General features: G+C 46.5%; 2 protein-coding genes across 3 annotated transcripts in view; both read left to right on the top strand.

Annotated features, from left to right (window-relative positions):
- pot1 (protection of telomeres 1 homolog) overlaps positions 1 to 9293 on the top strand; it is a 53141-nt gene extending 43848 nt beyond the window's left edge. For both annotated transcript variants that reach the window (XM_076733902.1, XM_076733901.1), the window contains 10 exons: positions 3752 to 3939; positions 4436 to 4521; positions 5849 to 5899; positions 6334 to 6490; positions 6579 to 6787; positions 6862 to 6997; positions 7128 to 7210; positions 7533 to 7627; positions 7807 to 7912; positions 8153 to 9293. In XM_076733902.1, the coding sequence (XP_076590017.1) occupies positions 3752 to 3939; positions 4436 to 4521; positions 5849 to 5899; positions 6334 to 6490; positions 6579 to 6787; positions 6862 to 6997; positions 7128 to 7210; positions 7533 to 7627; positions 7807 to 7912; positions 8153 to 8280 (1239 nt within the window). In that variant the 3' untranslated portion in view covers positions 8281 to 9293. The remainder of the gene's footprint in view (positions 1 to 3751; positions 3940 to 4435; positions 4522 to 5848; positions 5900 to 6333; positions 6491 to 6578; positions 6788 to 6861; positions 6998 to 7127; positions 7211 to 7532; positions 7628 to 7806; positions 7913 to 8152) is intronic.
- Positions 9294 to 10568: 1275 nt separating this feature from the next.
- On the top strand, positions 10569 to 16875 carry gpr37a (G protein-coupled receptor 37a). The gene is made up of 2 exons (XM_076732028.1): positions 10569 to 11960; positions 15331 to 16875. Exons 1-2 carry the CDS (start codon positions 11028 to 11030, stop codon positions 16162 to 16164), a joined length of 1767 nt encoding a protein of 588 aa, XP_076588143.1. The 5' UTR covers positions 10569 to 11027; the 3' UTR covers positions 16165 to 16875.
- Positions 16876 to 27215: the final 10340 nt, after the last annotated feature.

The following is a 27215-nucleotide window of genomic DNA, read 5'->3' as shown; positions in this document are numbered from 1 at the left end:
GCGGCCCATGTTTGTCTCATCAGATAGACACTCTCTGTTATTGTCTTTATGGGGACACCTGGAAGACCTTTCTTCTAGGGGCTTCCAAAGGCAACTGGACTTGCTTGTGGTTCTAGAAGACCCTAACGACTCACAGGATAGCTGGGTGGAGCTTTGATCCTGCACGAGGACAAATGCCTGGGACTCCATGACCTGGGTGAAGGAGAATCTTCACAGACCGGAAGACCATTCTGACTCATATCATGTCTCCTCACCAAAGGAACCGAGACAGGTTCAGTGGAGATCCTCCTCCAAGCTGTGCCTTCAGAAATCAGGATGCAAAACAGAACTGACAACATATGAATCAAAATGAAAACATAAAAATTTCTTCACCATCAGACATTTGTAGAGGGGCAGCGCCAACCTTCACTGTCAAAAAAGTCTCACTAAGCTCCTGTACTTCTGCTCCTCTGATCAGATAAACCATGATCCTGGTCTAAACTCAGAGCTGCCTCCCTCAGCTGAATCTGCTCCTTATAATCACACCTGGAGGGTTTAACCTGTGCACAGGTAGGAAGCTGGACCGGGCCGAATCAGAGCCGCTGCTACGCAACACCACCTTGACTCACACTGCTGTCTGCCCTCTGGTGCTTCTCCACAGTCTCTCAGCATCAGTCACTCTCAGCTCTCTCCACACCTGTTTCCAAACACTCGATGGTAGACTCTGCTAAACTCTCATGTAGCTCTGAGAAAACACAGCCAGACTCCCGAGTTCTTCGGGTTGTTTTCTCCTGTCTCATTCTGCTAAACACCCTCGTCTCCGGAGAGGCAGTAAAACCTGGGCAGAGTCTGGGATTCAGCAAACAAAAATACTGACTGTTTGGTCTCATTGTTTGCTTCCTGCCACAGTGGGATTTATATAATCTTAATAATGATTCATACTCAAATAGGATGTTTTCTTAGGTGCTTAGAAAATGCTGCTAAAGAACTTAAACATACAGTCAAAGAGAAAGAAGCGAGTTCTACTTCTGGTCTCTAAATTTAACTTCATGGAAAGCATTTTTTACTCAAATGAAGATAAAGAGGTTACAATGGTCAAGATATCATATCATACCGAGATGATTCATGTCTGGTGAACTTCAGTTTAAGGCTATCACGGGAGCCGTTCTGTCGGTCCAGTCGGCCAGCCTGCTGTGGACGTTCTTTGAAAGGTGTGCACACACGGCTCACAGTGGTTTTCTCAGTTCCTTTTGTCTCCTAATCGTCTTCCTCATGTCCCTCCTCAACCCAAAAATCCCTCTGCAAAGATAAAACTGGCTGCTAATGAGTCAGAGCCACCACCCCCCAAGTGTGACATGAGTCATGACCTTGTTCCTCTCAGCTGCCTGAACACCACCTACTTCTACACCTTACCCCAAAATAAACAGGGAAAACTCCTCCATAACACTTTTTCAAACGGATTTCTTCTTTTCTCTCGTTTTTGGGATATGCTGTGGAATCATCTGCAGATGTGGTTTGCAGCCGCCTGCATCTTCCCATTGACTTCATATGAAAGCAGACAATTTGCTTTGCATTCAGTCTGAACTCACCTGAAGAACACAAATGTTTGTATCTCTGTGACAAAGGCTGTTCGTCATTTCCTTCCAAACAACCCACAAACAGAGTTGTTCCAAAATTAACTCCAGTCAGCCCTAAAAAACATCGATTCTGGAGAGTTCGCCCACGTTTGTAATTAGAAGACATCGACGTTGACTGTTGGTCCAAGACTGGACGTGAGCAGCAGTCTGTGGTGACCGTGCGTCCAACCAATTACAGATCATTTAGAGTCTAAGCTGTCACATTAACGCTCCACACACACAGCTGCTGCTTGCTAGCTAATAGCTACAGCTAACATAGCTAACAGACTGGGCAAACACGCCAGCTATTAAATTCACAGAAATAGTGCAAGCTGAAGATGTGCTTTGTGTTGTTTCCAAACACAAGAGGTCATCATTATCGTCGTCATCATCATCATCATCATCATCATCATCATCATCATCACACAACCACAAACAGTCGCTTTTCAGGATGTAAATGGAAATTGTTTTTTGCACAAACTGCTGCGTTGCTGTCATTTTCCTCCCTCACACGGACTCTTTGTGGCTGAAAAACATCAGAAATCACCTGAAATGATAAAGTCATCTCTCGTTTTTCCTCTCATGAAGTCTTTACATTGTATTCGTCTTCTGTTGATGCTGAAAAAATGTGTCTTCATCTCATTGAATATCCTCAGATCCAGATTCATTTCTGATTTCTTTGAACTCACATAACCAGCAGAGCTTCTCCTGTTCGGCAGTTTCTTAGTAACATGGGCTGATGTGGGCATAATTCTAGATGAAAGGATAATTCCAGATAATGAAAAGCTTCCATGTGAGTGGGAGCAGCTCTCCAGTCCCCCCAGTTCGTCTCTCAGCTCTTCATGTGGATCTTCAGAGGAGGAGAGGCCTCAGGAGATCAGCTGTTAATCCACCCTGACACCGACTCAAACTTCACTCAGTATACAGAGAAAATGGATTTAAAAGAAGCCACAGCTTATAGCGGATTCACTCTCTGAGTCTTTCTCTTCCTCTCCAGCTATAATGCAATTAAAGGTCACATACTGTGTGTGTGTGTGTGTGTGTGTTTCTGGGTCTTTTATTGACTGAACCAGTCATGTAAAAACACTGTAAAGTTTTCAAATCTCTGAACAGAGTGAACCCCTCCGACACTCGATTGCTGAAGCGTTTGTCGACGTTGAGAGTCGAGGAAGATTTCTGTCGACCGCAGGCTCGTCGTGATGGAGAGGGAAAAAAAGGAAAAACAAAAATGGCAAACCCTCCACACAGAGTCCACAGAGCAGCCTCTGAATCAGACTCCACACTGACTGTAAGTTTGGTGCAACGTCGCCATCTGCTGCTTGATAAAACCTGATGAGATCTGCTCTGACTGACCAGAACGTGTGATGAACGCTGTGATGGAGCGTTCAGATGAATCTTCATGAAGCTCAGTGTCTGTGTCTGAGTGGAGCTGATTCAGGATTTTAACTTTATGTCCATTTACACAGATCTAAGGAACAAAATGTTACAGTTTCTTTAAAAATAAATAGCAGCTGGTGAAGAAAGGGGAACATCTAACAGCTGGAGAGCCAGATGTTCGTCTCAGGAGTTGGTGGAGATCAGATCAGAGCTTAAAGGGGAGCAGATATTGGACTTGGACTCATCAGATAGACGAGTCTGCTTGATGTGGATCCAAAGAAAAAGAGGAGTGTGGCACCATTAACTTTAACATAATTTTTATTTAAATGAAGGTAAAGAGGTTACTTATCACACGACTCCCACAAAAATCCAGACATTTAAAACCTTATTCATCTGGTCTTTTCATGGGACCGGCTCAGTGGAGACCAAACCAGAGCCAAAGGAGGGCGAGTATTGGATCATCAGGTGGACACAAACTCAGCTCCACGGGGATGATCGGGAGGTGGATCAGGTCCTCCGTTAATCAGAGTCGGAGGTTCACCAGCACTTTGAATGGCAGCTGGCTGAGGAGGTTAATGAGTGAACAAGAGGCAGCATGTAAAACGCTTCCTCTTACGAGCTTTGAAAAGTGCAATCCATCGTTCTTAAAATGAGCTCTGACTTTATGTAGAACTGAACTGTTCCTCTCCATGTTCTCCATCATCTTCCTCTCAACATGTTTCGATGATGATGATTTCTTCTTTCTTTCTAAGTTTTCTGTGTGTGAATTGTCCCGTCAGCCCGGGGACTTCCTGAGGATCTACAACCTACGAGCGATCCCAGGATCCAGTAAGGTGCCCGGCCTCACCAGCAGCCAGTCGGAGGTGGAGGTGGATCACCTGGCTTTTCACCTGCATGGGGGGACGGCGTACGGCAGGGGGATTCGGGTTCTTCCAGAAAACAGCCCCGACGTGCAGGAGCTGAAGAGGTACAGCAGGAGAGAAGGGACAAAAACACCTGAGAGAACTGAGGCTGAAACAGTGATTGTTCAAAAGCTGCCTTGTACTGCAGACTGAGCTCTGGTTCTGGTTCTGGTTCTGATCCTGGTTCTGATCCTGGTTCTGGTTCTGGTTCTGGTTCCGCTGCAGACCAAAGCACTGCCGGTGTGGAAAAGTCGTGTGCGCTCGGCTGCCATTCATGTGTTCAGGGGTTTAAAAGTTTGAAGCGTTGGGTTCAGAGAGGGATGTTAAGAGGATTTAAAACTGTGCTGCAGCATAAAATAATCCAGCTAATTCAGTTTAAAATCAGCCCGACTCCCTGCGTCCTTTTCACTTCTGAAACAGGGATTTTTAATGAAGAACTGCAGCGTTTGATTAATTTCACTGGATTTCTTTCTCTGGTGTCCACTGTGTTTATGTCTGTGTGTGTTTGTGGTTCTCAGGCTCATAAAAAGTGTCCTTTCTGTGTTGTTCGTGGTTCTGCAGAGTCACTGAGGCCTTCCCTGAGGATGACGAGCTGAACGACTCGGAGCTGCTGGAGATCTGGAGCACTCCACCTGAGACTCCACCAGGTGTGACCGGATGTTGCCTTTGTGTTTTTTTCTCAGTGGACCATCAGATATTAGAGCTGTTGGTCCTGTGGATGGTCTGATGTTACATTTCTTACAGACACTCATGTTCCCCTCTGGATAAATTGTAGTAATTTTCTTGATCCTTTCACTTCTCATTTGGTTCAGTAAATATCAGCCGTTAGCGTTTAGCTCAAAGCACTCTCGTGTCTCAGTAGTCTCTCGGAGCTGCTAGCGTGGTTGTATATGCTAACACTGTAGCGTGAGCAGGATGCGTTCAGGCACAGCACACTCAAAGCCAACAGACAGTCGCTGTCGTCACGCATGTAAAACAGAAGAAAATCGACCTGAAGTCAGAGTTCAGTGTGTTCAGTCAGACGAGCGTGAGGCGGACGGCTGAAGAAACATCCTGTGCAGAAACGCTGTTAGTCCTGTTTTTCCAATAAAGCTCCTTTGTAGCGTCCGCTCATGACTGAGGATGACATTCCAAATATTTATCCTACGTGACTGAAATACAAAGAGGGAACGACGAGTGGTGGCCGCCTGCCGGTCTTTGATTAAATGAAAAACCTGCTCGCCAGCAGCGGAAATATGAACATCCTGGCTGCTCAGACAGACCAATTTCTTCGCTGTGGAAAGGACGGATGGATGGATTGGAGCTGCGGGGAGCTGCTGCCATTAGCAGAGGCTTCTAAAAGCCCACGCTTCACTGGGGATATAATAAAAAGTCCAAACTTTGTGACCTGAAGGTTTCCACACACAGACGAACTCCTCGGCTCAGACCTGCAGGCCTGGTGCATGTTGTGTAACTGTGAGCGGTAAAACGTTTGGCTTTCTCTGCTGGAAGAGCTTCTCTTTTTATTTTATTTCACCCTCTATCAACACACCCCAATTTAGCTTTCTACACTTATTTTAAGAACAGGAAAATCAGACCAGGAGCAGGTCTTTGCAGACACCAGAATCAGGCGAGGACTGAGTTCAGGACGTAAAGCCGCTGATGTTCTTATGAAGTGACAACAGTTCTTTCAGGTCTTTCAACTTTATGTCCTTATTTATCCTCTTTCTTTGAGAGCTGCTTGTGTGCAAAATGCTGGATTATTCTTCAGATGTTACCGCCTCTCCTCAATTTAGCAGAATATATATTTAAAACAGAAGCGGATCAGTAATCAGCTGTTAATCTCTTGATTGTTCTTTGCTGCAGAAGCACACATGTTCTCATTGGCTGGTGGTTGCACACAAATGTTCTGGGAAATATGAGCTGAGCAGCTGAAGTTCTCCTCAGCTGGAGCGGTTTGATGATTGATTTGTGTGTTCCTGCATCTGTTTTCAGCCATCGGAGGTTTCTCTGTTTCTGATGCTGAGACAGTGGAGTGCAGCACAGGTATGAAACAAACGCAGCCTCTGATCAGTGCTTTGGAGTATGTTTAAATTACAAAGCAGCTCTTTCAGCGCTTTCATTTGATGATATCTGTTGGGATTTGGAGAAAAATACAGCCAAGTGAGTCAAAGTCTGTGGGAAAGTCAGAAACGTCTGAATCTTTGTGGATTTAAAACTTCTTTAACGCCTTAACGTTGACTTCAGTTCACTTCTGGTTTTCAACTGGAGACAAACTAAAACCATTAAAGCCAACACGATGTTTTCTTCTAACAGTGTTTTATGATTTTAGGCCCATTGACTGTAAATCAAGTGAAATCAGTGCAGATTAGAATCCAGATCATCCCAGATTGTGTTCAGCTCACAGTGAAGCTTCATTCTTAACTCTGACGTCTGTTAAAGTCGATGAAAGTCGCTCTGCTCGTGTCTGTAACTGTCAGAGAGGAGCTGCGGTCACGGCGTGCAGCCGGTGACGCTGTCCGAGGTGAAGCGGTCCGACCCGGGTCGAGTTCACCACGTCAGAGTCCGGCTGAGGTCCTACGAGCCGCGCAGACTCCACCAGGCTCTGAAACTCTACTGCAGCAAGTGCTCATCCATGTAGGCTCACACACAGTATGAAGAGATTAACGAAGCTCTCGCTGCTTCCTGTGAACTAGAACTCAGGTTCTCTGCACTGCGATCTCAGGCAGGACGTCCCAGATGATGAACTGGTGGCCGGTCTCTTCTCTGAGGCGTCCAGGGACTCTGGACCCTGCAGTCCACCGCCGTGGACCCTCTCTGGGCAGGTGGACGTCCCCGGAGATCCTCCAGGATCCTCAAAGCGAGCTCTGGGTGTCCACCTGTCCACGCAGCTCATGTCAGAGGGCAAAACCAAGGAGCTCGTCTTCCTCAGGGGTAACAAGCATAAAGTCTGTAGTATCATGGTGCCATCAAACCAGCACCTGCTGACGGGTTCTGTTCTCTTGCAGGTTCGACTCTGGAGGAAACGTGTCGACTAGCGTCCAGCTACCCCAACATCGTCCCTGTGAGGTCATCAGGAGGTCACCTGACTCTGCTCGACCTGTCCGCACCTTTCCTCTTCAGAGGCAGGAAGAGATACTTTGGGTCAGAGAAGAGCTTCACACACGCTGATCAGTCCGAGATCCAGTTAGAGCTCACAATCACTGTGTGTGTGTGTGTGTGTGTGTGTGTGTGTGTGTGTGTGTGTGTGTGTGTGTGTGTGTGTGTGTTTTAGATGCAGGCAGTGCTCTGAGGCCGCGCTGAGGGAACCGTGTGCTGAAGGACTCGAGCTGATCAATCAGGAGATCATTGCAGAGGGTGAGAGAGTTTGGTCTGACGGTCGGACAGGAAACAGGAAACGGTTCACGCTCAGACGTCAGCGCTGTGTTTTCAGCCTCCTCTGCTGCTGATTCATGTAGCTTTAAGAGGAAAAAAACATCAGCTTCACGACATCCTTCTCATAACTTGACCGGTAGAAGATTCACCTGCGTCAGTTTCGATAATGTCTCAAATGTAATGAAAGTGGCCTCGGCCTTGAATGCACCGTCATCCTGATCCAGCAGGTTGTTAAAGCTGCTCAGCTGATCTCAGGTCTGTTTCCGCTGGAATAAATCACAGTCTGGTCGTCTCTGGTCTGCAGCTCTCGGCGTTCAGCTGCTGCAGTTCGTCCTGCTGATGAAGCTGGAGCTGCAGGACGCCACCGACACGCTGGACGTCTTCCTGTGGAGAGACGCCGTGAGTTTCACATCACATTTCAAGTCCTGCTCAGTCTGGATCAGAGACCAGAGAGAAGAAGGAGGAAGAGTCCTGACATCAAATAAACGTCTTTCAGGAAAAATCAAAAGTAAACTTTTTAAAAGGTGTTTTAAAGTCAGAGTCAACGAGTGAAAGTGACAGTTTGTGTCTTTCATCAGGAGCTGTTCTTCAGGATGTCTGCAGAGGACGTAGCAGCCAATCAGGAGGCTCAGAACAGCATCCGTCAAACGATGGACTCCCTGTGTCCACCGGGGGACAGCAATGGTACACCTGTCCCTAAAACTCCAGACTCCAGCAGCTTCTTCTCTGACGTGTTTCACAGATCAGAAACAGCGTTTAGTCACTTTCAGAGAACTTTGGTCTTCATGGTAGTTTTACGTGAAGTTAGCTGTCAGTAAATACAAACACGTCCGTCAGGACGGACCATCATGTCGCGTCTGTGTGGGGGTGGAGTGAGCTCAGGTGTGCGTGAAGTCGGTCTCAGGTGTGTTTGTGTGTCCTCAGGTGAGCGGCCGTGGCTGGATTTGTGTCTGACGGCGTACCGAGCAGAAGGCCACGAGGGTGAAACCTGCTATCAGATCTGCCACACCGCCGTCACCGACCCTCCGCCCACACGCTCCGCCCCCGCCTGAACAACCTGCAGGTCAAAGGTCGCTGGTAAACCCGAGCCCTGCAGAAAAAAACTGCTGTTTGGTCATTTTGTATATTTTGGACTGATTCTGTTAAACAGTGCTGTAAAAATGTAGAAAGCTGCTGACTGACGTGTTTTTAAACTTTCCTCTGCAGCTCGCAGAGCCTTTAATGACTCTCAGAATAAAAGAAATTCCTCTTAACGAGGGTGTCGGTGTTTCAGCAGCTGGAGCTTGTTATGGATGCAAACAGCCAGCGAACTTCTCAGTTGTCTGTAGGTCAAAGCTACCAGAGCCGCCGTTTGTCAGCCGGTCCACCGCTTTGATCCAGGCTGACAAGTTCGACCAAGTTTGGATGGATTACCATGAAATCTGGTTCAGACGTTCACCTTCTCCTCAGGATGAATCCTCGTCCTGCAAAACTGAAGACATTCATCCTCAGCCGGACTCTGTGTTTAATGCTAAACAGGAAACATTCAGCATCAACGTGTTAGCATTTAGCTCGGAGCAGCTAGCACGGCTGTAAACTCAAACATGGCACAGCACTATGAATGGCTAATTTTATTTTGTTTTGGCCTTTTTCCCAGAGTAACCTGGAACACATGAGACAGAACAGAACTGTGATGCTTTGCTGGATTTAAGTGTAAAACCCTCAGAAACACTCAAACTGGCTGTAAGATAAAAACAGTGCATCGAGTTGAAGCTTCTGACTGTTCAGTTTTAATGTGTCACTTCATGAATGTGAACAATCAGGTTTATTTTCATGATGATAACGCACATCATCACATTTTGTGACTTTTGAATAATCCTACAGAAATAACATGAAACTGTTCTTCAGATTTCTGCTGTAAAAGTACTTTAAATCCTGTGAAGAACTTCGTGTTGAAGCAAAAAAAGTCCTTCAGGTTTTCAGGGCTGATCTGTGGTGTTACGCTGCCATCTGCTGGACGTGTTGACGTAAAGATGATCACTTTGGCAAACTTAATAAATTTAAGGTTTTCATCTGTTTCTCCAGCCACAGTTCAGTTTTCTCTGTGTGTGGTCACCTTTACCTGTTTCTCACCTGTAGGCGTCTCTGAAGAAGAGAACCAGAGCGAGGTGGTCGAAGCAGGTCCCTCCACGAGCGGCACGTGCAGACTGAACCAGCAGCTGGAGGAGAGCACAGGGCAGAACATGTGGAGGCAACCAAACACAAGATTGACGTCAGAAACTGATTCAGGGACAGTTTTAGCTGAGAGCCTGAAGGCGGCTCGACCCTTCCTGCTGCAGGTCAGATTTGTGCTGGTGTAATACTCTGACTTCACACTAGATGGCAGAAAAAAATTAAATATTTGTTCTGACCTGAAAGTCAAACATGGATAATATTTCTTTACTGGAACTTGGACTGTATTTCTTCACCTGTTCACCAAACAGCAGGAGCACGCTGGGACACTTCAGTGAAGCAGGAGAAACTTTTCTGTCGTGTGTTTGGACAGTTATGTTAGTCTGGATCCATTCATAGAATACAGTAGTTTCCTTCATTTCCTTAAATATCTAAATGTGTTTGTGTGTATGTAATAAAGAAACTACAGTTTACGGAAGCCCAGTGGGGACGATATGAAAACTTGACAATGAAAATTTCATTCCACAAGCTTTGTGGAAGAGTACAAAACACCGCATTTAATTATCCATATCTTACCATGTATTATTATTATTATTATTCATTCATCTTCTTTACCCGCGCATCCCATTTCGGGGTTGCGGGGGGCTGGAGCCTATCCCAGCTAGCAATGGGCGAGAGGCGGGGTACACCCTGAACCGGTCGCCAGCCGATCGCAGGGCAACATAGACAAACACACAGACAGACAACCATTCACACTCACACTCACACCTAAGGACAATTTAGAGACCAATTAACCTAATGAGCATGTTTTTGGTCTGTGGGAGGAAGCCGGAGTACCCGGAGAGAACCCACGCATGCACGGGAAGAACATGCAAACTTCACACAGAAAGGCCCTGCCCTTAGTTTTAGGATCGTCTTTGTTGTCATTTGCTCCTTCCTCTTCTCTGGTTGAACTCTCTCATGGAGATACTGAACATTCCGTTTTAAATCAGTTTGTTCCGTCAGAAAACATCCATATAAAATACATTCTGACGGTGTAACTGACTCATGATAATCCCACACAGATTACAGATCAGTGTGTTTTACAGTTTTTGACAGATGACTCCCTCCTCCTCCTCCCGCATCCCTCCTCCTCTTCCTCCTCCTCCTCCTCCTCCTCCTACTACTCGTGGGTGCTCTTCACTCTCTCAGACGGAGCTCGGCGTCTCCACCGGCTGAGTTTCACCGCCTCCCTCCCCGTGGTCCGGGCGCGCCGGAGCAGCTGTGCGCGCAGAAACTTGATGGGACGGAGGTGGACCTGCCCCGGCTGGGACTGAACACCCGACCCCCACCAAGGATCGGAACGGTCAGTTTTCCTTTTCCAGTCCAGTTTGAGGACATTTTCTACTCTGGTTTTTGGTCTGGCTTCGGTGATGCCTCCAGACTGGAGCCGCTTTTGGACTCACCCAAACCGGACAGGTGCACCTCTTCGACACAACCAAAGACTTTGTGAGAGCTGTTTGCGCGCAAAGATGAGGGGAAACTGATTTTTTGTGGCAGGTTAAAGTTCACATTGTCGCTTTTTGGACTGATTATCAGAAGCCAGATATGGATCAATCATTTTGGAAAACGCATCAGTTTGATCTGACAGGTTAGACAGAACCACACGATGCTGCTTCCATTCTCGAGGTTACTGTGTTTGTGGCTCTGCAGCGAGGCCGTCGCGAGTCAGTCCCACTGGAGGCAAACAAAGACGACTTTCAGTCCTCATTATGAATCCACCGCCGCTGACAGGAATGCGCAGAGCCGGAGATGGCGTACAGTCATCGGGGAGGACAATGGAGGGACGCAGGCCTCGTGGCTGGATACTGTAAACCAGTCTTCCCCTAAGCGGCTTGGGACACATGTACCCCGGCGTGCCGTGCGTAAAAACGACGCGCAAAATGGAGCGCGGCGCATCCTACCTGTCCATGGAGATGAAGCTTTACGCACGGATGTAAACAAGGCTGGTGAGCCGTGGAGCGGTGGGTGCAGGCCGGGAGAAGTGCTTAAACAAAGTCCGTATGGACGCGCCTGTAGCCTCAGGACGACCAGACACTACCGACGGCGGAGACGGAGCGCAAAAGCCAGCAGGACGAAACGGAGCGAGCCGCAGCAGGACGGAGCCGCGGCTCTGCCCGCGGCCATGGCGCAGGAGCAGGAGGCCGAACCCCCCTTGGGATTCAACACCAGTGACTATGAGGAGGAGTACTCGGTGCCGGACTTTCCCGATAGCACGCCGTACGTGCCGGTGGACACGCGGACCAGACGGAAGCAGGTGAAGAACCCGTTCTACCCGGTCACCCCAGAGTCGTACGGAGCGTACGCGATCATGATCACCGCCGCCATCATCTTCAGTGTCGGCATCATCGGGAACGTGTCGGTCATGTGCATCGTGTGTCACAACTACTACATGAGGAGCATCTCCAACTCGCTGCTGGCCAACCTCGCGCTCTGGGATTTCATCATCATCTTCTTCTGCCTGCCGCTCGTGCTGTTCCACGAGCTCACCAAGAACTGGCTGCTGGGGGAGTTCTCGTGCAGGATCATCCCCTACCTGGAGGTGAGAGGGGACGGGGTGGGTGCTGGGGCGGGGGCGGGTGCTGCCGAAACAGGAAATGACAAACTGTATGTGCACGAGTGAGATGACAGGTGAGAGCAGGTGAGACAGGCATGGAGGATCACGCATGACGTCGTTTTGTTGCAAACCCCGAAGTTTCACCATCAGAGTGCAGTTTCTGGAATATGATAAAGAAAATAATGAGCTCACAGTGTCCACAGATCAGCACAGTTTACATCCCGTCTGAGCCACAGATGTCACAGCTCCAGAGCTCACAGCCCAAATGCAGAATTAAAGGACAGACTTTAAGTCTGGAATCGTCCCTCCTCTTCACACCTGTAACAGATGTGTCTCCAAAGTAAAAACACTTCCCAAAGTCCAGCCTTCTTCTGGTCAAACGACAAAACTTTGTACTAAAATTACCAAAACTTTGGCAGAAACCAACATGATTTAACTGAAGCCTCATCTCAGACATGAGTGCCAACATTTCGAGTCAGGACAGGAAGTCGTGTGTCCTCTGTGTAGAGAGGAGGACAGTAAGGGTGTGCTGGGTGGACGGTCACTTTTCTTTACAGCTACAGACTTAAAGGGTAACGACACCCTCTAATTATGTCGAGGGAGGCAGCGTATTTTTCAAAAATACAACCGAGTGTGATGTGAGGGTTCAGGGACACTGACCGACCTCCACTCAGAGCAGCATGGACAGCAGACAGCCAGACTCTGTCTCTGCTGCAAGGCGGGGACTCTGGAGGACATTCTGTCCCTGTGAGAGAGTCGCTGTGAGGTGCCGGTGTTGGAGCTCGTAGTGTGTCAGCATGTTATAACAGACTTCTGCTGAAGTTTGACAAAGATCATCTGCAGTAACATCATGTGCAGTGAACGTTACCCAATTATTGTACAGTCAGCAGTTCAAATGAGCTCCACCTTCATCGGCTGCAGCTTTAAAACGCTGCTCTCATGTTGAAGCATCAGTCATAATACTCCAATAATATAATAATATAAACCCTCTGAAAGGTGCCAGTCTGCCCAACAAGTACTGGTACTTTCATACTTTAAGTACATTTTATTTAGTATTTTTACAGAGCAGTATTGCTACTTCTTCTGCGGCTGGTGATGTGCTCACAGTGTGCACCGTGTAAAAGAGCTCATTAGTTCCTCTTTAAAGGAGGAGCTCTGATTATTTCTCCTCTGTCGTTTGCAGTCGTTCTGAAGTTCAGACCAGGCTCATTTTGAAGCTTCTGCAGCACATTTAAATTCCAAATTCCCTCTTCATGTGACTGTAATCCCACAGCTCAGCAGGGAAACACAAAGGAGGATTTTTGCACTAAAAAGACTTTGAAAGAAACCGTTTATATGAAGTTTTATGGATTTTTTTCTGTTGGCTCCGAACACAGTCGCTCACTCACGACATTCACGTCCAGCACAAAGAGAAAAAGGCTTTCTGGAGGATTCCAGCACGAGTTAAATGCACTTAATTTGATGATTCTATCAAATTTAACAGTTCTGAAACTGAATTTCAGATTCATCTGAAATCTGTTTTCCTGTTCATGTGAACGCGTCACACCGGAGCAGAATCCGGCTCCGGGCCGCAGTCCGGCTTTAAATCAGGTTTAATGTCGCCTGATGTGAAGAGTCTTTAATCTGAAAACAAGACGGCACCTGCTGCACGTGAGACATCCCGCGGTCCAATCAGAGCGGAGATTAATGAAGAGTCTCTCAGACTGAGATTAGAGAAGGACAACCCCCCCACCCCCGATCTGTCTGAGATTAGATCTGGATATGTTTAGACTTTTAGTGGAGTTTCATCATTTTGTTCTGCTCTGTTTGTCCTGGTTTTGAAAAGCTTCACCGTTCGATCATATTTAGACAAATCGTCCATCTTTGTGGAACAGTTTGTGTTTGTCTCGCTCCAACCTGACTGGTCTGCACAGAGCCTGACCCCATCCGGCACTTTGAGGATGAACTGGATTCCAGACCAGACCTGCTCACACACGGCATCAGGGCTGGACCTGACTGACTGAAATATGGAGGACAGTCTGAAAGCAGAGCAGCAGAAACATCTGATCGCTCGTGGCTGCCTGTCCTCTGCTGGTAGTCACAGTGTGGGTGATGCTGAGCTGCAGGTCACATGTCTTGAATCAGCTGTCTGACATGCAAACGTCAGCGTGTTGTGTCTTTTTGTTTTCATGAAGTCTGGAATCAAAAGGTCACGCTTATCGAGTTCAATCTTCTTAACAGCAGCGGATCGCTTTGTTTGAGATGATGACCTACATGACATCACAGATTTTCACTGATGTCACCAACTGTCATCTAATCTGGCTTCTTTCACACAGATAAATAATATTAAATATTTATGAAGTCACACGTCCTTTAAAAACAGTGGAAAATAAATCCCTTTGACTTCAGTGAAGGAGGTGTTAAGATCAGATACGTCAGTTTCTTCTTCGTTGGTAGTTCATTCGTTCATTCATTTCCAAACAGATTAAACTAAAGATCCAGTCAGGGTTCAGGCAGATCTGAGATCAGTCCTGCTGCCTTCACTAACTGTTTAATGGAGCGTAATCACACAAAACAGCAAGAGGATTAAAACTGAAACTGCTGTGATGGGACGACCCCCATCACACACACACACACACACACACACGAGTGTCCCTGATTTCAGATGTCTTTAATGGTTAATGTTACCCATAATTCCACAGACTGTTGCAGGTTAAACAGAATAAATATGGACGCCTCATCTTCATCTTTAAAGAGTCAATGAGCACATTTAAGCATCACATGACCGCTCTGTGTTTCTACCTGCATTTTCAACTTGTGCATAAAAATCTGAGTGAAAACACTTGAAAATCAGGTGAAAAAAGTCAAAATGTTCAATAATATTTTCATCGTGTTTTCCACCGCGAAGCTGATCGGAGCTGTTTTAGTTCCGCCATCTTGCTTCGTCATCTTCCTGAGGTGACGTTAGATATCGTGACTTCACGCTCGTCGCAGTTTGAGCGCCAACAAACGAACGAACTGTTCAAGTCAGGAAGTTTGATGTTGTAACGTGAAGTTCAGCAGCCGTCGAAAATAAACCGCAGAAACATGTTTCATTGTTCTGATTGGCAGAAGAGCAGCTGGACAGGAAGTGACATCAGGAGGGTGGATGTTTTTCAGTCGCTCACACGGTGAAGTGTGTACAGCTGCTGAGAGACAATAGATGTGTGTGTGTGTGTGTGTGTGTGTGTGTGTGTTTCCATGTCTTCTCATGTCTTCAGGGTTCACTTTAAGGTCAAACTGAGCAGAAAAGGCTCAAACATGCATCTCTGATCAGTTCTGGACTTCCTGAAGCTTCCTGAACGTCATGTAACCTGACGCTGCTCTTCTCTTCTAGGTGGCTTCTCTCGGGGTCACGACCTTCACGCTGTGCGCTCTGTGCATCGACCGTTTTCGCGCCGCCACCAACGTGCAGATGTACTACGAGATGATCGAGAACTGGGCGTCCACCACGGCCAAGCTGGCCGTCATCTGGGTGGGCGCTCTGCTGCTGGCGCTGCCCGAGCTGCTCATCCGACAGCTGGTCACCGAGGACGGCGACCCGCCGGACGTGACGCCGTGCGAACGCTGCGTGGTCCGGATCTCCACCGACCTCCCGGACACGCTCTACGTGCTGGGCCTCACCTACGACGGCGCGCGCCTCTGGTGGTACTTCGGCTGCTACTTCTGCCTGCCGACGCTGTTCACCATTTGCAGCTCGCTGGTCACAGCCCGCAAGATCCGCCACGCGGAGCGGGCCTGCGTCCGCAGCAGCAAGAAGCAGATCCAGCTGGAGAGCCAGATGAACTGCGCCGTGGTGGCTTTGGCCATCCTCTACGGCTTCTGCATCATCCCGGAGAACATCTGCAACATCATCAGCGTCTACATGGCAGCCGGCATTCCCACGAGGACCCTGGACATCCTGCAGCTGGTCAGCCAGCTGCTGCTCTTCTGTAAGTCCGCAGGGACGCCGGTGCTGCTGTTCTGCCTGTGCCAGCCGTTCACCAGAGCCTTCCTGGACTGCTGCTGCTGCTGCTGCGACGAGTGCGGCCCACCGCGCTCCCCCACCACCGCCGCCAGCGACGCCGACAACGAGTGCACCACCACCGAGCTGGAGCTGTCGCCGTTCAGCACCATCCGCAGGGAGGCGTCCACCTCCGCGGCCTACACCGCGGTGGGGACGCACTGCTGAGGTCAAAGGTCAAGCTCGCTCGGGGTCGTTGATTGGCGGACGCGTTGACACATCAGGCTGTCAATTCCTGAGGTTTTTAAAAAAAAAAAAAAAAAAAAACTTGAGCGGAATCGACCCCAAAATGTTGAAGACATGACCGAAGACGTCACTGTTTGTCCTTTCACTGTTTACAGAGTTTATATATAAACGAACACAGTCGGTTGTAGTTAATGGCGTTTATTTGTTTAGTTATTCTGAATTAACTCAGCATCTTTGTACTGAATCTGCACTCAGTCGTGTTCTTTGTTCACTGTATGTTACAGAGCTGACATCAGTCTGCAGATGTGAGCTTTGACATCCTGAGTTACAGGATAATTAAACACTTTATTTTACGGGTCTGTGATTTCAGAGCAGCTTCTGGGAAATTACAGACCCGTCAAATAAAGTGTTAGCTTAAATTTTGTTGGGATAAAAGATGATGATCAAGCTTGGCCGCTGTCAGCACCTGTAGTTTTGTTCTGTTGGATGTTTTCTTTGTTTGTGCGAGCGTCTGAACATGCAGTAATATTTTGAAGGTGTCCGTTGATGCTGTGTCGTGTTTGCTGATGATGTTCTGGAGAATCAGTGTGTTTGACTGCAGGAAGCTGCACTCTGCTCAGTGTCTGTAATGACAGAGTTATTGATGTTTTTTTTAGCCACAAGAGAAGTGTCACTTTAATTAAAAAGTATTTTAAAATAGGTTTGTGAACAGTTGATTTCCAGTATTTGTTCAGCGGTCTCACAGAGCAGGCATGCAGGTGGTCCTGAGGTGGACTCAGGCCACGGTCAGACCTTCATTTTTAGATGTTTGGAGCATCATCAGGTTTTCCAGCGGAATCATGTTATTTGTGCTTTTGCTCACAGGTGCAAATCAACTTTTGTGATCTTTTACATGTAGACATCTCTTCCATGACGCAGGTTCACGCCGTTCAGCCTTCACGTCGACACAGCGAGCAGTGGTGGGATAAACCCTTCATCAGCGTCCAGGTCTGAGGTATCAGGGATTTCTGACAGCGAGGTTCCAGTTAGCAACTAAATAAAGTGCAAAATGAACACTTATAGAATCAATTCAGCTAATTTAAAATGAGCTACACGCTGTCTGTTTGTCTCTGCCTTCAGTTTTTGACAAAGCTCCAAACAAAGCAGATTTAGCTAATTGAAGCTACGTATCTGGTGTAGCCACGTAGTTTGGGTAACCATTTTGGAATAAGGCGTGAACGCTCCCTGGTTGGAATAACAGGAGATTTTCCTGCTCTTCCCACTGCGGGATTCTTGCTTGAATAACATGACGTTTGAGGGGCCAGAGAGTCCAAAATGGCGGAAGCGATCACGTTAGCTGTTCCACAGACGAGACGTGTTCTGCAGTCACCATCAGACAGGAGTCCAAAAACACACTGTTAGAGTGAACTTTGTTAACGTATTGTTGGATACAGACTGAGGCTGCATGCTAGGTGGCAGTTAGCAGCTGGAAGCTAGCTAGATGGGATACTGTGGCTAGTACTAGCATGTTTCTACACACAAATGTTCATGTTACTGAATTGGATAACGTAAGGATCCGACATGTTCATGCAGTCATACTGTATTTTCTAACTCAGCTGTTGTTTTATTCTGATGATTTAATCAGGACTCAGAAGTGAATCATGGAAAACTCCGTGAGAAAAATTTGGGGGATTTTTACGTCTGACATAGCCCCTCCAATGTCACAACTCTTACTTTTTGGTGCCAATTTTTTTCTGACGTCAGAAATAGATGTAAGTAATCTTAATGCCAAACAGAAGCAGAGTGAGACTCTCCATCACCGTCCATCCAGAGGACACAGAGGACGCATTGTTTGTACAGTTAAGACTCCACACGACGTGTCCTCATCCACTCAGAGTTACAGTCAGTTCCCACAAACAGCTGAACCTTCACCAGGCCTGGATAGAAAGCAGCGAGCATTTACGAGTCAACGCAAGAACATTGTTTATTTTGCTAATTGTTTTCTAAATGAAGTTTATTTGGTCAAAAACCTTCAGAACAAAAGCCGACTTGTCCTCCTCTGATTCCACTTTACTTGCTGCGTCAGGCTCAGCACAAATCTCAGCTGTTTTTGTTTTTTTTTTTCTCTCGCCATCGTTTCGTCATCAGTGTCGCCGCCCAGTCGGGGAGGACACAGCACGCCATTGTCCTCGCCTCCCGTCGTCATGACGACGGAGGGAGTCTGCCTCTCAGCTGGCTGTCACAGTGAACAGTGCGACAGTACCACACATTTATACTGAAAGACGTTGTCACTGATGGTTCCTGGTCTGATCCAGTGCAGCCTGGCCTCTGAAGAGCACATCCTGTTCACCGTTGGTTTGGTAAACAGCTTGAGTGTCGACGTACAGCTTCAGCAGGGTCCATGTTAACAGGTACATCAGTAAACTGCTGACGGACACCTGAGCTGCTGCTTCTTCTTTTCAAATTGTTACTGTCCATCAATCACACGTTGTTTCTGGTGCAGCTGTTTTCAGGTCTACACTCAATGAGAACAGTGTGAACCAGTATGAATCTTCCCTGTGAACCAGGTGTTTTCATGGTATCATGCCTGCAGATAGTATTTTATAAGTAGATGACCTGTTGACCTTTAGCATGTGACATTTAGCATATCCTATGACTGACAGGCACCCTGTCCAGGATGCAAATTTTACCAAATATTACCATGGTGAAGGAATGACCCACCCACTTTATTTGAAGGCCTTATCCAGTAAGCTTGCTAACATGCTAATATGCCCATGTGTTAGCATGTTAACATTGTTATACTTAGAATGATTGTAACATACTAATGTTAAGCACTTAGCGTGTTTGCACCAATAACTGAAAGTAACATTTTGTACATTAGCAAGAGAATGCTAATGTACCAACATTTTATGTGTAACATTTACCGTTAGCTTATCAACATGCTAATATGCTAATGTTAGCGCATCAACATCTAAGGATTTTATTTGTAATCTTTAGCTTCTTTTGTTTAGGACATTAATATTTTAGCATATAGACAGTTAGCATAACAACATGTTTATATTTATGAACTAGTGCTTAGCCTTTTTGGCTTGTTATGCTAAAATGATATCTTATTGCTCTTTAGCATGAGCATGTTGACATGCAAATGATTCATATTCACATGCTGCTATTTTAATTTTAGCATGATAATAATTTGGTATTGTAAGATGCTTACATTAAGCATGTTAGCATTAATTAAGATACCAACATTTTTATTTGTAATGTTTTACCAGTTAGCTTGTTACCATACTATGATTAGCAGTAATCTCAAAGTAGAGCTGAGGTTCGCAGAGATACGTCAGTAGTTCTAGAGGTACACTGTCATGAACTGATGCTTTAGACGAAAGGAAATTTTGACCAGACAGTCGAGCATCACCAAGATTCATGAAAGAGAGATGAAAGCTGTTGAACTGGATTGAACTGGAACAGATTTTTGGACATTTTGTGCAGCACCCAGCATGAAACTTGGATATACATGAACTTCAACATCTCATTTTAATCAGATGCATCAGAAAAATAAGATTCCACACTAAACTTTGAGTAGCACCTTTCCCTGATCATTTAAGGTAAAACATTATGAAACTAAATTTGCATTAGCATAGCATTCATGCGTTTGGATAATTACATATCATTCCTCTCTAATTGTGTTCATCACAGAATCACCGAGAGGGGACTCTTTATATGTAAACCACATTCTTCTCTAATCACCCATTTGGCTTTGATTTGCTCTCTGGCACCAAACCTGCGTGTTCGAGTCTTTTGTAGACGAGGCTGGCGGCCCCAGTCGCTGCTCCAGTAATTAGACATCCCCATTCATTTAGAGACAATGGGGCAACGGGTACACTGAGGCTCCGCTGCTGAACAGGCTGCTCACTGACCTTCTCCCAACTGCTCCCAGGACTCTGTTCTGGAATGAGACGGATGTCCTGGGAGGGCCGGGATCGCGGCCCCTGATTGGTGGACAGGAACCAGGCCTCCACGGCAACCAAACCGCTCGTCCTGGATGGTGCAGATTCAGATAAATTTTTCTGTCTAAACATCCATAAAAGATTCATAACAGTCATAAAATAAGAGCTGGCTGCCAAGTCCACGTGTTTGGATTTGTGTTTCTGCTCTTGCTCACTTTAAGAGTCACATTTTGGACAGAATACCAGCTGACAGGCAGCAGCCGTCCAACTAGAGCCAGTTTATTAGGTACACCCAGCTAAAAATAAGTCAGTCAGTCAGTCACCAGTAAATTCTACCTTAATGCATGAGTTTTCAGCTTCTGGTAAAACTGTTTGAGAGAGTTGTTGTTTCCAAGTTTTGATTATTTTGTCCACCTCATTTTACATCAGTGACTAAATAACAGAAACTTATGATGTAAAAAGGTTCAACAGGACCATAAACCGCTGCCTCTGAAACAATCATACGCTTGAATCACCACCTTTCTGAACGTTAGAAACGTCATGAAGGGAGGATTTGTTGTTTTATTAGATTGCATTAGTTTAAGCTTGATGTGCCTAATAAACCAGTAACTGTGTTTATTTGGAGGAGAGGGCTGCTTGTTTTGTGTCAAACACCAATAAACGAACCAGCCAGCCAAGAAATTACATTTACACATTCATGCATTTAATTTGCAGTAATGTTTGAAGGAAACCAGACTCTGTTTTCTAGAAACGTAATGAAGTGATGTTAATTAACAAGCGTAGCAAGATGCAGAAACACTGATGTTTGTTTGTACGTGGTCGAGGTTTAATACAATGAAAAATCTACAGAGACTCACAAAACACGATGTGATTGCGAACGTTTAACCAGATCCACAATCTGTCCTAAACCTTAACCAAACAGCTTTTGTTTGCTAAACCTGAGCACAGACAGGAACTATACCCATCCTCCAGACACATCATCACCACATGCCAAAGGTGACGAGTCGCAAACTGGGACCCAGTCAACAGAAAACCTCCCAGAGATGCCAGTCAGTCAGTTCATTGGCTGTTTGTGACAAATAAAGACAGAAAACACCTCAGCAGGTAAATATGCAGGTGGAAGTTTGCTGGAAAAATCCTCCACAGCACATTTTATGAGCAGAAGTCAAGAAATCTTCCTCTAAAGCAAAGTACTGATGCAACATCACGTCCTTATTTCCTGCTGTTGTCAGACTAAAGAAGAAAAATCTCAACTTCTTCTTCTGTCTCTGTTTCTGCTGCTAACCTGCTCTGACTCTGCAGCAGCCCTTCGTGCCCCCGGGTGAAGGGTCTTAATGGGGGCCGACTGCTGTCAGAGAGCTGCAGTGATCTGACTCAGTCTAAAAAATCCCTCCAGGCGTCTGCTGCAGCTCCACGAACTCTTCACATCCAGGCTGATGATTCACATAACAAACTGAAAGTCTGCAGACTGAAGTGTCGCCTCCTTGCAAAGTCTCACATCCACAAAAGACGAAGAAGAGGAACTCCAGGCTGTTTCTGAAGGTCCGCTGCACCACAGGAGACACGTAGTTTCAGGATTTCTGATCAAACTGAGACGTTGTGTCCGTGGAACTGTTGGCTGCAGTGTCCTCATTGCTCGGAAAGCCACAGAAATATTAACTCGTCAAAAGAAATCACATAGCACACAAACCTAATATGACACACGTTTGCAGAGTTTATTGACTTAAAAGTTATTGTGATAAAAACTGAAAAGCACGAACACTGACCGAAAACAGGAAGTGGATGCAGGAGACGTGAGAGCATCAAGACCAAGACTTTACAGTCATGCTAGCAGCTCTGTGAGGCTGTACTGAGGCAAGCTAAAGCTAACATCAGCATGCTAACATTTCACAATGACAATACTGGCGTGCTAATGTTAAGAAGGTGTAATATTTACCATGTTCACCATCTTAAGTGTGTTAGCATGCTAACGTTTGTGAATTACCACTAAACACAAAGTACAACCGAGGCTGTTGAACTTCGTCAGTTTTGCAGATATTTGCAGCAACAGCTTTATAAAAATGACAATTAGCCATTTTATGAAGGGTTATATGCTGGACTGTGTTGACTGAAACCAGTAACTTCCTGGATTCTCTGCTCATTGCAAAAGAAAAGTCCCACATCTGACCCACAGTGAAACGGGGGTTTGCATTTCTGCTTTGTTACGGATTAAACAAACAGGATGCAATGTGCTAATTAGTGAACGTCACCTGAGCTGCTCCAACTTTAAAACACTTCCATTTCCGTGATAACAGTGTGGAGTTCGACTCTCAGCTGCTAGATGACTAACGTGACCTCGCGGTCGGATTGCATCGTCCAAACCTCAGACGAGAACGTTAATGTGTGCTTAATCCCGCTCACAGAGATCAGGGTGAAAGGTTAAACATAATTATGAGGAGAAATGGAAATGGAGGTTGGTATGGGGGTGCAGTGGTTGGCATTGTGTCCTCACAGTAAGGAGGGTGGAGGGCTCAAACCCACCGCCGGACCTTTCTGTGTGGAGTTTGCAGGTTCTCCTCAGGGTCTCCAGCACACTGTCAGTTAATTGATGACTCTAAATCGGCCGTAGGTGGGAATGTGAGCGCGATCGGTGATGAACTGGCGACCTGTCCTGGGTCCACCCCGCCTCTCGCCCCATGTCAGCTGGGCTCCAGCCCCCCACGACCCTGCAAAGAATAAGCTTTTACAGATAATGGATGGATGGAAATGTGAATGGGGGAAGGATCTGAGAGCCCGCCTGCCCAATTATCACCATGAAAGAGCCTTTTGACAAACAGTTTGAGTCAGCATCCATAATGTATCTGCTCTGACAGAAAACAGAAGCTGGAATCGTTTGACAGATCGCAGCCCGGCTGTTGTTGCCGGGAGCATCTTTCTAATTGTGTTCCCCCTGACAGTACTGGGTGAAATATGGGGAGGGGGCTGAGGAGAGAGGGCGAATTCCCTCACTGAAGAATCAGTTTGGGCAGCGGGGCGTTCAGTCGCAGCCGGTGACCTAGAAATGTTGCTGCAATTCCCAACAAAGGAGGAGAACCAGGACAATAAAGCTCTTATTCCCCCCGGACGACAGCTTCCATCTGACAGAGCAGATTATACAGGCAGGAGGACGAGCGGGCCGAGCCGAGCCGGGCCAGGCTGGACTAGGCTGCCAGAGCACGGAGGGCGACGGCTCCACCAGGAAGACGCTGAGGTTCAGCGAGCAATCAGCTGTTGGGTTGTGTTTATACTGAACCGGGGGGGGGGGGGGGGGGGGGCTGCTCAGTCCCACTGTGAGGAGTTTGGTGACCCAACCTGACCTCTGCTGTTGGGCCAACAGTGAAGCTCCATGTGAGCAACACTTGGCTTAACAAGGAATCTGGAAAGCTAATGGTTGTAGAGATGATTATGGATTCAGATTGATGAGACCAAGCAGGGCCGGGCCTGGTCCAGTCTGGTCCAGCCTGGTCCAGTCTGGTCCAGCCTGACCAGTCTGGATCAGTCAGTGCTCTCAGATATATTAAGACTTGAATATTAGTCTTCAGATCCAGCTGCTGCCAGTAGTTTGCATAAAGTATTTTTAAATCACGTCAGCTGAGGGAATCATAGTTCACTCATCTCCAGTCCCATCTGTGGGCTACACATGCAGGATCTCACCTGAACTCTGCACCCTGTTCCTCATGTTTTGGTCGTTTTTTAGCACAAATTGTGCTGCATATCAACAGTGTTGATTACTGATCTGTGGTTCAGTGTGTTGTCCACCGTCCTGGCTGTCAATGGCTAAAACAATATCTGTCACAAGCAGTCATTAGTGGCAAAGGCGTGTTTAAAGCACATTTTCTATTATTGTTATTATTATTGTTCAAATTACAGATTTATTTCTTCATATTGTGCTGTAAGATGTGATCTGTATCTAAGGCTGCGTTAGGATGGTGCACCTGGAGTCCACCTGCCCAGGTGTGAGTATAAGCTGCATGCCTGCTGTGTTCATGCACCTCTGCATGACAACCAGACTACAGTCGGAACGAACTGAGCTGTTTGTGCAACACAGCAGCAGCCGTGCTGACTGTTGTTTTCAGCGACAGGACGTTCTGTCAAACCCGCAGAAAGCAGGAAGAGATCCCAGACATGAAATATTCATGCAGAACAGAACAGACCGGCTGTTCATCAGAGCAGCTCCGTCACTCACAAACTGGATTCTTCTGTAAGACCAGCTGATGCTGACGAGTCCTGAATATGGATGAGAGGACGTGGAATGATGTGCTGTGACATAAAATCTCACTGTTTTCTGGAATCCTTTCATTCATACGACGAAACAACAAGTGTGTGTTTGACGAGTGAGCGCTGCACATTCCAGACACGACAGAACGTTATATTTTACGATGAACTCTGCATCTGCTCACATGAAGTTTACCTTTGTGCCGGCGGGCGGATTTGTTTTCCTCTGCACAGAGCGTCACGTTTCCAGTCTTTATGCTAAGCTAAGCTAGCAAGCTGCTATACAAACATGGGTGTGGTATCAGTCTGCTCATCTAAAGCCTCATTTATACGTCTGTGTTAAATCTCAGAACGCTGTAGGCCGACGTGAAGAAAGCAACAACTGTGATTGGTCCACTTGGTGCCGGCTTGTAGCTAGCTGCTACAAACCACCTGAAGATAAAACTCAAATGGTGATTGCCACTCTGAGTGATGTCCCTCAGCATACTGTGCAGACTGATACAAGAGAAATGGTTGCAGACGACGAACCAAATCAGCAAGTCAACCTGCTGACGTCTGAAAACACCTGAAATGTGTTTCCTGTCTATCAGTGAGCAAACGAGGGCAGAAAATTCACCTTCAGTCGCTTCAGTGGTCGGACACCGTCTCCTCCGACATCCTGTCTCCTTTATCCGTCCCAGAAATTTTGGTAAAAGTAAATGTTTTTACAAATTTATCGACTCCAGCGTGATCCGCTCACTTTCAGGCGCTGTTGTTTGAAGCACTCAAAGCGTAGAAACGCTACCGCCTCCGAGCGTTTTGGTGGTGTAACTGCAGAATGACGAGCACACACAAGTATAAATGCTCACATGGAGGAGGCCTCTGCTGGAGGCTCCACGAAGATTCATGGCAGAAGTATAAATCAGCCTTAACGCTCGGCTAGAAAGCGAATAAGCATTAAAGTGTCCTCGTGTTCCTAAAGAACTAAATTCAAATAAATCAAGTCAAAATCTAATTTTCCTGTTATTTATACAAAATTACATCCTTCTGCTCTGGAAACCTCTGGCAGAATTAGAAGTGCAGTCGTTTGCAGACCTGTAGAATAAAGCATTACCCAGTTAGCTTAGCTTGAGTCACAGCCTCGGTGGCTGAAACCAAATACTTTCACAGCGTCAGTCTGACACATTTGGCCGTTTTTCAGAAACTGAGCTGAGATGAAATGAGAGTAATCGTGTCTGCTGTGCTGCTGCAGACTCGGCGTGCAGGAGTCAGATCTTCGCTGTGTGAAATCAGAAACAGCGGTAGAGAGACGCGATCACAGCCGGCCGCTGGAGCAGGAAAATGTTTCTGACAGCAGAGCTGAAAACAGAAGAAAGTCCTGCTGCCTGGAGGACAGACAGCCGAGTAACAGAGGCACAGTCGGTGTGATGGGTGACACATGGAGTTACACAGCCGGCACGAACACAGCGTCGCACTCTGAGGATTCATTTCTCCAGAGTTTTCCAGAGTCTCCTCAGTGTGGATCAGTCACTGGCTGCTCTACAGTCTGCTTTTCTGGCACTTTGGCCAGATTCATCTTCAATCAGACATAATCTAGATCTTTTCGAAGTGTTTTATCACAAATAAATATGAAATAAATGGACATCAGGCTCCATATCTGCTGTCTGCAGCCACATCATCTAACAAATGTGGAAAAATGATATCTGAACACTGTCTGAATGTAGTTCTGTAACTAATTATGCACAGCTCTGATTGTGAGATCAGAAAGTTAAATTATGATGGGAAAAAGAGGAAAGGTGTGACATATTTCCTGAAGTAATCACTTTAAAGTAAAGCAAAATCCTTCATCCCTGATCCAAACAGACCAACAGCAGAAAGTGTGCAGACGTCCTCGGTGCTCTTTGATCAACAACAGCTTTAATAAATGAAATAAATCCAGACGTGAATCTGGTTTGTTTGTGTCTCGGGGGATAAAGTTAGTCTCTGGATTTGTTTGTTTCCTCTGTGAATCTTCTCTGATGGTGATTTTTCCTCAGTTTAAGGAACCAGAAGTCGTGGTTTTTATCTTTCAGTGATGTTGTGATGCTCAGAGACACAAACAGGAATCATCATCCAGACAGCATGAAGACTGCGTCTCCCTCTCTGCTCCTCAGTGAGTCAAACACGTCTTCTAATAAACACTGTTCAGTCTGTCAGCTCTGAGGGTTTCCACCAGTCGATTTAATGTCACAGCAGTGTGACAGTGTCATCCTGAAAAGCCTGAACTCCTGTCAATGCTCCTGGTTTCTTCTCCAGATCCAGACCCTCCTCCTCCTCCTCCTCCTCCTGCTCCCGCACTGCCTGCGGTCAGACTGCTCTGCCATCTAGTGGCCATGTGTCTGCACTTCATTTTAACCGTCCTGATGGTGTCTGTCCACTGCAGCAGGAGGACAGGTAAAACACACACACACACACACGTTAACACAGTCTGCCTCAGTGCGCCCCCTAAAGGACAGATTTGAGATGGTCCTCTGCTTTGAGGAGATGAGCTGAAGATAAAATCCCACGGCCCTCACAGCCAATCAAAGAGGAGTTTCCTTCATTAGAATAATTATGCTTTCGATGCAAAGCAGACTTTCATACCTTAGCGCGCCTCCTGCATTTTAATTGTGGGAAACTCTTCATTTTTTTATAATTATAATTTACACTGTGCTCTGTTCATATTCTGAAAGACGTTGTGTGAATGAGAGATTTGGCCGAACTGAATTAAAAACACCTTTATTGGAAATGCAGGTAAAAACAGTCAAATAACTGAAGAAGAAACTTAACAACACGCTGAAACAACAGTGGAATTGTCCTTTAAGTGCCTGCAGCCACATGTTCTGTATCTCAGGAGTCACGTTGCGTTGGCTCTGC

Source organism: Chaetodon auriga, chromosome 6 (genome assembly GCF_051107435.1).
Source record: "Chaetodon auriga isolate fChaAug3 chromosome 6, fChaAug3.hap1, whole genome shotgun sequence".
In the NCBI taxonomy this organism is placed as follows: domain Eukaryota; kingdom Metazoa; phylum Chordata; class Actinopteri; order Chaetodontiformes; family Chaetodontidae; genus Chaetodon; species Chaetodon auriga.
The sequence above is the reverse complement of the archived record's forward strand: the minus strand, read 5'-3'. Positions and strand labels throughout refer to the sequence as shown.

Excerpts from the sequence above, each read along its gene's own strand:
- gpr37a (XM_076732028.1), top strand. The coding sequence starts at position 11,028 with ATGCTGCTTCCATTCTCGAGGTTACTGTGTTTGTGGCTCTGCAGCGAG. Across the intron at positions 11,961-15,330 it reads GGATCATCCCCTACCTGGAG|GTGGCTTCTCTCGGGGTCAC; the intron begins GTGAGAGGGGAC and ends CTTCTCTTCTAG.